At 41.0% G+C, this 12,147-nt stretch overlaps 1 protein-coding gene across 1 annotated transcript in view; it reads right to left on the bottom strand.

Annotated features, from left to right (window-relative positions):
• The window catches only part of SPTSSA (serine palmitoyltransferase small subunit A), a 21,256-nt gene extending 11,265 nt beyond the window's left edge, over positions 1–9,991 (bottom strand). Inside the window, exon 1 of the mRNA XM_004376524.3 lies at positions 9,843–9,991. Coding sequence (XP_004376581.1) covers positions 9,843–9,954 — 112 coding nt within the window. The 5' untranslated portion in view covers positions 9,955–9,991. The remainder of the gene's footprint in view (positions 1–9,842) is intronic.
• Between the last annotated feature and the right edge of the window lie 2,156 nt (positions 9,992–12,147).

Below are 12,147 nucleotides of genomic sequence, written 5' to 3'. Positions count from 1 at the left end.
GTGTGGCCTGCACCACCTTTTATCTTACAAGAGATAAAAGGAAAGGGAAGCAAGCAGAGAGTTGGGGACCTCATATCACCAAGAAAGCAGTGCCGGAAGCAGGGCGTGTCCTTTGGACCTGGGGTCCCTATGCGGAAAAGCTCCTAGTCTGGGGGAAGATTGATGAGAAGGCTAACAGAGAGAGAGAAAGTCTTCCCCTGAAGCTGACGCCCTGAATTTTGGACTTTTAGCGTACTTTACCATGAAGAAATAAATTTCTCTTTGTTAAAGCCGTCTACTTGTAGTATTTCTGTTAAAGCAGCACTAGATAACTAAACAAAAACTAAGTATGAAAATTTATTTTAGCACCCCTGGTGACACAGTGGTTAAGAGCTCGGCTGCTAACCAAAAGGTCAGCAGTTCAAATCTACCAGCCATTCCTTGGAAACTCTACGGGGCAGTTCTACTCTGTCCCATAGGGTCGCTATGAGCTATGAGTCAGAATCGACTTGAAGGCAACGGGTTTAAATTGACAGTACTCTTGAAAAACAAAACAAACAAAGCACACTGCTAAAATCAGCAATGATTATGTTCAACTCCAAACTGAAATCCTGGAAATGGTTTGTAGTAGCTCTGATCCCAGAGACTATGAATAGATATGCACCTTTATGAGTTAACTTCATGAAGATTTGAAGTCCCAATGCCAAGAGAAGAAAATTCCTAGTCTGCTCTGAAATATAATCTGCTCTGCTATAACACATGTATCTGGAACATTAGTTAGCTCACACATGACTGGTCTAACAGGAGCTGTATTGTTTTATAAGGGATTTTTCATAAATTAGGGAAGCCTGATCAGTGGGAACAGAATTATAACTTTCAGCAGGAAACACCACTCAGCTCAGTTGCTGCACAGGCAGGAGTCCTTTTAGCTCTATTTTAAGAAAATTAAAAATTAGCATCTGTACCCGGACTCCCTCTCCAGAGAGTCACACCTCCAGGCTAGCACAACTCTCAGCTAGTGGCAGGTTGCACTGCGACCTGTGCCTACCTCAATGGCAGCCCACACCATCAGATAGGTGCCAGCATTTCCATTCTACTTTGTGCATTTTCAATGTCCCCTGAGGCAACCTCCAGCCACATTGAGCTGCCTGTCTGGGCCATCCAAGTTACCCTCCAAGATGACAATATGGCTTTAGTTAGCACTTGCTTACTAAGTTGCCTCAATTTTGAGTGGTCTGCCCAATACCATTTTCCCATAAGCTGTATTATTTTATGATTTTTCAAAACGTATATAACATGTGATCGCCAAAATTCTTGAACTAGTAAAACTTCCAAAAAGGTGATTTTGTCTTGCTGGAGCAGCTACCCAGTTTACTTCTCATAACTACTGATGATAAATGCTAGCTATCTACCTTCCATAACAACAATTTTTTAAGCGTTCAGAATTTATGGAAAAGTATATATATACTCTATTAAGTAAATCTTCTGGAACATATTTTGTTTTCATTATCAAAGTTGAGCATTTGGGATTTGTTTAAAAAAAATACTTGCCTTATCTTTGCTCTGAAGGGCTATAAACATTACAATTCTCACAGCCTGGAAGGGTAGTAAAAAAAGTCAAAGAATCTGAAGCAGCAGAGACAGGACTTCCACTTCTCTCTACTGACAAATCACTGATACTACATGCTGAAACACTGAAGAATGTCTATGCGTGAGTTGTCCCCACTGCCATCAACCACTCATGACTTTTCCTGCCTTCCCTGATACCGCCTTGTTTAGTATCTTCCACCTTTCCTGAAAGCTATTAAAGCAACCATATCCTAAGTAGTACAGATAAGAGACAGTCTAATCTTCCCAGTTAACCAATCTAGTATCAAGGCAGTGAAAAACAGGTTAGTGCAGCTAGCTGTCTTCAGACTACAGTACAGGACTCCTGGAGACACAAGAAGACTTCCCAGGAGGCTAGGATAGTTTAAGATGAATCAGTTTGCAGAGCTACAGCTTCCTTCCACTGCATTCTCTCCTAAAGCTGAAATGTCCGAGAATTGCTGTGGTCAGCTACTTCTCCTTCCCATCCCCCCTTATACAATTTCACTTCTCCCGCTTCACTTCCTGAATCTTACAACTGTTTCCACTGGGTATAAAATAACCTCTGGGACACGAAACAAAAGGATCATAACTAACTCAACTGTACTTTATTTCATTTAGGTAACAAGCTCATGGCTCAGCTCCAAGTCTCATCAATCTATCCCTCTAATAATTTGAAGTTAGAAGTGAGATGCAAGTGAAGGAGTCTACATTAACACATTTATTTGAACAGAAAAATGGCACTGAGCTTTTTCTGACAGAAATTAAGCCTCATTTTGCCATTTGGCTTGACAGTGAGGACTGACTTTGCCAATTAGGTTAGATGGTGAACATTTTCTATGAATTGTATGAGGAAAATATGTAGTTTCAAGGTTTTTAATAAAAACATAGTCTTAAAATATATATATATATATATATATACATGAAAAGCCAGAAATCATATCTTTTGTTAACTTTCAAAACTTATTACGAAACATTTTAGATGTCAATTTAAATGAGTTACGACATACATAATGTTCTGTTGGGGGTATGCATGTAAAAAAGCCTGAAAGCCACTGGGTGAAGGAATAGAAGCATTAATTTATCAGTTACAATTATTTATGCTTCCTCAATTTATTACTAGTAATAGAAAGCTGCTTTCATTTTTACAAAGGGAAGGTCAAAAGGAACTGACATAAAATACAGAAGAAAGATTTAAGATAGTTGGGAAGAATTTCGTTTCCTGTTTAAGTATGAAAATGGTACAAAAGGTTCAGGTTATTTCAAGGTTATTATGAAATTAAATTTTGCTTGAAAGCATCTTGATAAAATCTTTTTAAAAGATCTTAAGCTTACTTATTGAGTCAGTATATTTATCTAGAGGTAACTTCTCTGATATTGAGAATTTTGCCTAGTCATCAAATCCTATGCTGATCTTTATTGGAAGTCTACTGAAAATCTCAGATGATTCTACATATACAAACGTTTTCTTCAAAAAAGGAGCTCCTTAAGAAAATTCTAGAAGACTCTGGTGAATACGATTTTAATGGCAATTTCCTTTACTCCAGTGAAGCTGTGCTGAAGACAGGGACAGACAGTGACCTAAAGGTCCCCAATGGCTGAATGTAGGGCTTTTCCTAGCCAGTTTTGTCTTGTTTGTTGTGTTTATTTACAAAACATACTTGTAATTAAATTAGCATCTATGTGTGTAAGGAGCCATACCAGTTATTACTAGGACCTCCTAAGGTGGCATAGCAAAATATATTCCTCAAACACCTCTCTGTTAGCCATGGTGGGAAGGGGAGGAAGGATCAGCTTATAAAAACCATGCACATCAAAACACCACCTATTAAAAGTATTTTCCATGTATTCACAGAATATCTCAGGACACTGGTTGACCCAGGGTGGCTGGGGCAAAGGTAGGAAGAAGGCTTTCACCACCTTTTTGTATCTTTTAAGGTTTGAATCAGAGGGGTGCAAAATTTACTTTTTTATTTACAATTTAAGAATTTGTATTTTCAAAAGAAACACTTTAATCACTCTAGTACACTGAGAGGCATAGAAAAGTTCTTTCTATTCTAAGCTGTAAACATTTGGGGCTACAGTAAAAATCTAAGAAAATAAGTTAGTTGCTACTAAAAACGATAGTTTAAATTAATATATTAAGGCTCATTTCAAAGTCTGCCTTAATCCAAAACACTCACCTTTATCTTTGTCTCCTCTCACTACCCTTAACCTGTTCCCAGCCCAGCTGCCAGAGTAAACCTTTTGAAACTTAAATAAAAGTCATGTTAGATGACTTCTCACTCAAAATCTTCCAAGGGCTCCATTTTTCACTCAGATTATAAACCAAAGTCCTTATAACGGTCTACAGGCCCTCCACTGCTCTGGCCTCACCATCCACTACTATCCCCACGGTTACTCCGCTCTAGCCATACCAGCCTCCACGATGATGTTCATACTCACCAGACAGCCTCCTGACTCAGGGCTTTTGCACTGGCTGTTCCCTCTGCTCATAGCTCATAGCAGCAACCAGCAATCCTGCCCATAAGCATTGCTATGAGTTATAATCAACTCCACAGCAATGGGTTTTATGCTCTTCCCCCAGATTTCTACATGGCTAACTCCCTCACCAACTTTGTTTTTTCTCAAATGCCCCTTCTCAATGAAGCCTCTCCTGACATCCTCTTTAAAACAGTAATTCAACCCTATCCCTGCATCTCTGATCCTCCTTACCCTGATCTACTTTTCTGTTTTCCATAATGTTTGCCACCTAACATACTGTTACAGACTGAATTGTGTCCCCCAAAAATGTGTTGTACTCCTAACTCCTATACCTGTGGATGTAATCCCATTTGGGAATAGGGTATTCTTTGTTGTGCTAAGGAAACCTATCAGTGTAGGGTGTGCCTTAAACCAATCACTTCTGAGATATAAAAAGAACAGATTAGGCACAGAGACAAGCAAGCACAATGTAGGAAAGACAGAAGCACACACAAGGAATTGAGGATTTCTAGTTACTAGAAACCAGACAAAATAGACAAAGTACCTTCCCCTAGAGCCACACTCTGAATTCAGGCTTCTGGCCCCCTGAACTGTGAAAAAATAAATTTCTGTTCTTTAAAGCCACTCACTTGTGGTATTTCTGTTATGGCAGCATTAAGAAACTAAGACATGTACTACATAATTCACTTATTATGAATGCTCCAAGGGCAGGGATCTTTGTCTCTTTTGCTCATTGATGTATCATAAGGACCTAAACCACGTCTGACCCATGGTACATACAAAGTATTTGTTGAATTAACGAATGGCTCCAACCTACTTTTTCAACTTTACTCCAGGCCTATTCTGCCTTGAAGAATCTTTGCTTCAGCCAGCCAGACTGGAGTACTTGCCATCCCAGCCCTCCTCTACACCCCAGTCCACAACTTCTTCTCTACCTGGGGTGGGGACCTCAAATACCTCCCTGGAATTTCTCTAAGCATTCCCAGCCCTCCATGTCCTTCCTGTCCTGTGTCCCAAAGCACTTGCTGCACAGCTCCCTTAGCTGAAATGACACACAGGTATGATCGATCTGAAAATGTGTGTAAGTGCTATTTTTACCTGAAACCAGTCTCTAAATTTCCTTGAGGACAGGAACAAAGCCCATCTTCTTGGAAACTTAGTACAGAACTCAGGACAGTGCATAAGAAATAAGGGGGAAAAAAGTTCATAGTTTTTTTTTTTTCTTCCCCTCACTCAAAAGGAAAATAGCTTTGAGTCACATGGTGGGGGTGGGGGGGTATAGAGGGATGAATATTCTCATGACTTAGATTTCCTAGTTTACTGAATATTAAAATGTCAGTGAGAAAATTGTTACTGGATTTTTAACCACTGAATCTACTTACTGAAAAGGTATAAGCAGCTCCCTTCATCTTCTACAATTTTATTCCAGTATGAGTCTACAGTGGCCTATGAGACATTACACCATCTGATCATCTGACTTCTCCTACTGCTCATATCCTTCTTCACTCTGCTCCAGTCACACAAGCCTCTGCTATTCCTGTAACATACACACCAAACATGGTCCTGCCTCAGGGCCTTTGCATTTCCTATTACTTCTATGTGGAATGTTCATTCTCCAGCTTGTCTTTCCAGTTATCTTCCTGACTGCTCCAGCTAATATTGAAAAAAAGTCCCTCTTCCTTACTTCCTATTTTCATCGGCTTTATTTTTCTCCATAACACATATAACAATCCAATAGTCTATATATTTTAATTATCTAGTAGCATTAGGAGAAATATTTTTTATCTGGTTTATTCAGTTATAGCCCCAGTATATAGAACAATGTCTGGAAAATATAATGCACACAATAAATCTTTGGGGAATATGAAATTCAGCAAACATAAATATTTTACAAATGTGCAGAGAGAGCAATGTAAATTCTATTAATGGCTCAAACATAAATCAAAGATGTTCTTCCCATTTAGCTACACCATTTTCTACTTCTTTAAATTTGAATTCTCTCAGAGAACTGAATTCTGTTCATCAGAAACAGCCAAGATCCAAAGCCATTCTAAAAGTGATTTAAAATCAGGTTTCTGTTCCTACCATCAAATACTTTCTGCAATAGCTTTGAAACGACAAGTCAATACAAAAACAAATGTTTCACAAGCTTAATTTGTGTGGCCAGCACTAAGGTTAAAAAAAAAAAAAAAAATCTTTCCTTGAAGAAACATGGACTGGCTTTCAGAGGGAATTTAATTCCTAACATACACCAAAAAAAGTCTACATTTTGCTTAATATAAATAGAAGTATAAGTTGCCATGGAAACATAAGAGGCCGCAGGAAGGCAGCAAATAATAAAATGCAGTGATTACAGACTAACAAGACTTCATTTTTTTAATCAATGAAATAAAGTTAAAATAACTCAGGATTCAAAGTATTTTAACAAGTTATTTTCAATCTTTCCACTTTTCTCAACATACTAGTTACAATGTTATTCAATAAGGCACTACAGAAAGTGCTTCACGTTGGTTACAAAACCCGTCTTGGTTACTAAACCTGGTCTTTTCTTTCCTACCGCTGATTGGCAACAGGGAAAACTGGTTTTTGAAACATGTATTTAAAACTTTACCCCTGGAGATACAAGTCACTGCTTCTCAGCCTGTAGTAGGTCTTTTAAGTATTTATTATAATACTACTTAGCACTTACTACATAAATATTTTTATTGTTACCTTCTGTCTTAACGCAGATGTTAGGTCCCATTTCTTTATAAGATACAAATCATACCCGCACATGGTAACAGTTCACATATTTGGCTGACAAATCAAAAGCTAATGTATTGTTTCAAATATGGTATCAGAAAACAGATGATAAGAGAAAAATTTGGGATATAGGCCCTAGCATGGTGGATTTACAAAACTAATTAATAAATCTTATTGTTTAAAGAACCGTTCACAATGTGTCTGACTTTTCAAAACAGATTATGCATTTCCTTAAAGACAGATCTGAAATTATTTTTTATGCCAAAATTTCCTTAGATAACTTCAAAAATGTTTATATTTGATTGGGATTGACCTTCAACTTACAATGACTTTTAACTAACTTCTAGCTATTTGATTTGGGAAAGAAATAGAGAAGCAAATAATTTTTAAACACACTATCAGATGATCCAAGATGCCCCTGGGAAAGTGCGCAGAAATGGTTACAAAATGCTATGAGTTTTCCCTAAAATAGCAACTTCAAATTATTAAAGGAGTTATAGCAGTTAAATGTAAACCAATGGATTTACCTTTTTTAAGAAATTAAAGATTAATCTAGAGTCTTCCTCTGTCCAGGACTTTAACTTGAAGACCAATGCAAATTTCTCTTACACCAAATTTTAGGTTTCTATCAGTCTTGACTATATTCAATTTAATTTTTAAGTAACAAAATACATACCTCTTTCCAAAACCATGCAACTGGGCACAAAAGTAGTTCTGAGTGAAGCTTGCTGATTATTAACTAATTTATGAAATTCAAACTATTTCACAGTAGTTAAGGCTCCTGTTAAGTAAAAAAAAAAAAAAAAAACCAGTTTTCTCATCCAGTTCTTTCCTCAAAGCTAGAATGAAGATTCAATCTCACATTAATGTAAAGCTCCAAAGTAAGCCACTGGATAATTAAATGCCTGGCTTTAAATAACTCCTGAGGTTAGAAGTTGAGACAGAATAATATAAACAGCTCATACTAATTTAGAAGTGGCTTATGACAAAGGAAAAGGAGCCCTGGTGGGACAGTGGTTACTTGCTCAGCTACTAACCAATAGGTCGGTGGTTCCAACCCACCAACCCCTCCATAGGAGAAAGATGTGCAGTCAGTTTCCAAAAAGATTACAGTCTTGCAAACTCTACGCGACAGTTCTCTGACCTATCCAGTCACTATGAGTCAGAACTGACTCATCGGCAACAGGTTTGGTTTCGGGGTTTATGGCAAAGGAATGCATCACTACCCTGGGTTAATTCAATAATGTGAACTTTCCAATATGATTGTTTTTAACTTTTAGGTTTAAAACCTTAAGATTCTACACTAACAGAAACAGATGCCACTTGGTCATATAAACCAAAGAGAAGTCAAAAGCTAAGGGCAAAAAATCTACAGAAGCACTACATTTCAGTTCATAATTTATTTCTCCATCCCCTAAAAAAAAAACACTACCATCTAGGAATTTATATGCTATATTATTGCAATATAAAACAGAAAAATCGTAACACCATTGACAACTACAACATTTATCCATATGCCAACTATAGCTTTTAAATGTAAGATCTATACTAGACTCTGATAGTGGAGTCTACACTCAATTTCTGATTTCAAGAGTGTCAATTTACTCCAACAGTGCTTAAATTCATTTTTAAGATGATTTCAAGTGAGACAAGAAATGTGTGCTTCCATTGAGAAATTTCAAGTAAATATGCATTCTACAATATTGTGCAACATTTTACAAAGCATAACCTCATGAGCTCTAACCTACAGAACTTAAGAAATGGACTAAACTGGAACTACAAACAAATGGTGGGGGCAGAATGGGGGGAGGGATCAAACGTGACTTTATATTCAGAATCTAAATCCGAAACATGCCTTCTTGATCTTTAATTCCAGATTGGAAAGAAATGCCAAACGATAATAAATAAATTGCCTTACAAGAAGCTAAGTTCCCTCAAAAATGTTGAAACAAAAGACTCAGCTTTGAGTATAACCTTATGCTATTTCGGCACAAACACGCTTGATAAGTCTTGGAATGAAATTACCTCAGTCACTCTACCGGAATGCAACAATGCATTTTCAAAACTGTCCTGAAGTAGGCTACTCCCAACTAAACTACACTGAAAAAGGAGAGACCCTGTTTGAAGTAAACAGGTATGCGGAATAACAGTTTCATATTGGCCTCAAAGTTTAAAAAAAAAGTTACACCTAATTATTAGTATTTATTCTTCCAGAATAACATCATAAAGGGGTGTCAAAACAGACAACTGGAGACAGGAAACATCAGACTTCAGAGAGCCTCTCTTTACAACCTTGAGTTATTCACTGGAGTTGTTGGGAAGGTTAGATAAGTTAAAATATATGCAAAGTACGTGGTACAGTTGCTTGGCTCACAGTAATCACTCAGTAATCATTAGCAAGTATTTATTAACTCTTATTTGTCCAAACAGTTTCAAACCCTAACTACAACTAACCACAAATTCCTTTTTCGGGCACGACTTCTACGGAGGATGCAAACAGCGGAAGAATTCATTTTAAAAACATACTTTTAAAACTACCCATCTATGAAGACCAAAAAGGCACAATAACTTACACTGCTTTCAAAAACTGTACTGGGGTGTCATGATCACAAATTCACAACCTGGTTTTAAAAGCCAGCTAAATTGCGGACAGTTAAAGGTCAAAGGCATCCAAGCCAGGAGCGATCTGCTCCACTACACGGTCTCTAACTCCCACAAGAACACAGGGGGACTGAACCAAAAGCAGCCGCGGCCAAAAAGCAAGCGAGGACGTACCGGGTAAGACATCACCCTCGGTGATTTCCTCCAGAAATAAAGACGGCCCTACCCTACGTCTGGTGACTCAGGCAGACCCCGGAGCTCAAGAGTTATCGCACCCCTTGACCCCGGGAGGGGCCCCCCATACCCGAAGCTGCGAAGAGGCGACTGCGCACACCCGGGCCCCGGAGGCGTTCCTCTCGGGTGCCCAACCCCGAGCCCCTGGGCCTGGAAGGAGGACGCCCCGCGGCCCGCCCCACCCCCAACCCGCCCGCGCGGCCGGGGCAGGATACTGAACACAGTCCGCTCCCAGGGCTCCAGCATGTAGAGCGCCGTGACAAGCAGGTACTGGTAGTAGAACCAGGACATCTGTTTCCAGGCCCGTGCCAACGCCATCCCCGCCATCCGCTTCCCGCGATGAGGCCGATCGTCAGTCGGTCCGGCCGCCCGTTCGCGTCCTAAAGCCCCGGGCCTCGAGTCCCGCCCGCCCGCCGCCCCGCACCCATTGGCCCGTTCGGCCCCTCGCGTCACCCGTGGGCACGCCCAGCCCCGCGCGCCCCAAGCAACCGGACGGTAGCCAGCCTCGCCGGGCCGGCGCTCATTGGCCAGGCCGCTCCTTCGCATCTCGCCCACCTCCTCCCCGTTTCCTCCTCCCCCTGGGCCGCGCCCACGCGAGCCTGAGAACGGTCCCCGCGAGAGCGCACCCGCCGCGCGCTGCGTGCCGCGCCCCATCCGCCCCGCCTCTCCCGGCCGTTGGTAGGCAAGGCGTTGGCGCTGGCTGGAGTGGGGACACGGGCGTGGAGCCGGCCGGACCGCAAGGGGTCAGTACCCCAGAAGAGCCGGTGAACGCTTGTTGGGGAAATAGTTGTTGAATACCTGTTATGCCTCAGGCATCCTCCTGTGCAGGGGATTACAGGGACGAACCAGGAACATATTAGCCTCCTTGCTTCGTGCAGTTTACAGTTTAGCGGGGGAGAGAGACATTAATCTGTCACCAGAATGCAAGTAAAGCTGTCATCAGAGCAAAGGAGGAGAATAAGGTGCTAAGAGAGGGTGGGAGAAGCGAATGTCATCAAGTGAAGGTCAGGGAAGGCGACTCTGAAGAAGTGATGCACACATCGCCTCCTTCCTCCCCCACCAGTGCACACGCACAAAAATATACCCACACAGACAAACATACCCCTGCACTCCTTAACCTAAAGACAACCAGAGACACCGTAAATCTCAACCTGCCCACCTCTTTTAGTGGTTATAGGTACGGTGTAGATCAAGGCCAGGAGAAGCACGCTGATCTGGTGGGTTCTGCAGATGACAGGCTGCTTGAGATCCGTGTGTGCTGGGGAATCTCATGGAGATGTTTTCCTAAATGTCCAGCTTTTCCCACTGGAAAATGGGCCAGTAATATTACAGTTGCCATTAGGAACGCAATTCACTGTTAGCATGTGAAATGTCACAGTTAAATGGCCTGCTGTTTAAATTTTAAGGAAGTTTCTAGGTTAAGTAGTTTCTAGGTTTGCTGCTTAAACTTCAAAACTTTCATGGTTGATAACTTTTAATTATTAATTTAGAAATATCAAGTGCTGTTTATGAGCTAGACATTGTTGATAGAAACCAGATAGATTGGGAGCTGCCTACATAAAAGTGCCCAGTCTACTGAGGAAGAGAGGCACTAATTTCAGTGAGGTGTGGTAAAGGGTATGTGTTATGGGGAGGACGCCAGGAGATCCCAAAGAAAAGGCTAACAGAAGTCAAGAAGGCTTCTGGGAAATGGTGCTTGAGCTGAGTTTTGAAGGACAAGTAGAAATAGAAGAGTGAATGGGTTGGGGAGGGGAGGGAGCATGACACCCCTATATGAAGGCCTAACACTTTTAAAGGGCTGGAAGAACTTGTGTGTGGCTGGAGCAAAAAGAATGTGTAGGCAGTAGTAAGACATGGTGCTAGATAGCAAAGCAGAACCATATCCTGAAGGACCTTGTTTGAGGAGCTAAGGAAGTTTTAACTTGATGTCCAAAAGCTAAAAGGACCAATGACTGAATAAAATTTGCTTTTTAGATAAGATGTGGGAATAGGCAGTAGCCTGCAGGCTACTGAGGAAAAGAAGAGCAGGTTGGAAACAGAGGTAGAACCTATAAATGGGACCTGTATAACCCAGTCACTTGGAGCCTCCCTACCCCCTAGAGATCCAGGAAAACTTGGCCCTTCCACATCCAGATCTTACTGCATTGGGCTTCTCTCTGTCCCTGTTCCTCTGGAGCCACTACTTTAGATCTGTTTGGGCACCAGGCAAGTTCTGCTCCTTTTTCCTCAAGAATGCTAATTACCCTCAATACTTGGTCAGGCTCAATTAAGTTTACTCAAGATTGGAAGCATCACGCATAGCTATCTTTCCCTCACTGCGTCACCTCCCTAAGCTCCATTCCTGCCAGGTGGTCCTCCCTACTGTGCATGGCTCCCCAACCCCAGCTTCTCTTAGGGAAAGCAGCCCTAACAAGCCAATCTGCATTCCCCAATTTCCCTAGGATTCTCATGGATAAAAATTCCTCTGTCTTGCTAGAGTTGACAATCGAGTAGAAATAGAGGAAAGAGACTAGAAACGGG

Source organism: Trichechus manatus, unplaced genomic scaffold (genome assembly GCF_000243295.1).
Source record: "Trichechus manatus latirostris isolate Lorelei unplaced genomic scaffold, TriManLat1.0 scaffold00043, whole genome shotgun sequence".
Taxonomy (NCBI): Eukaryota; Metazoa; Chordata; class Mammalia; order Sirenia; family Trichechidae; genus Trichechus; species Trichechus manatus.
Note: the sequence above shows the minus strand (reverse complement) of the source record. Positions and strands in the feature narration are given on the sequence as shown.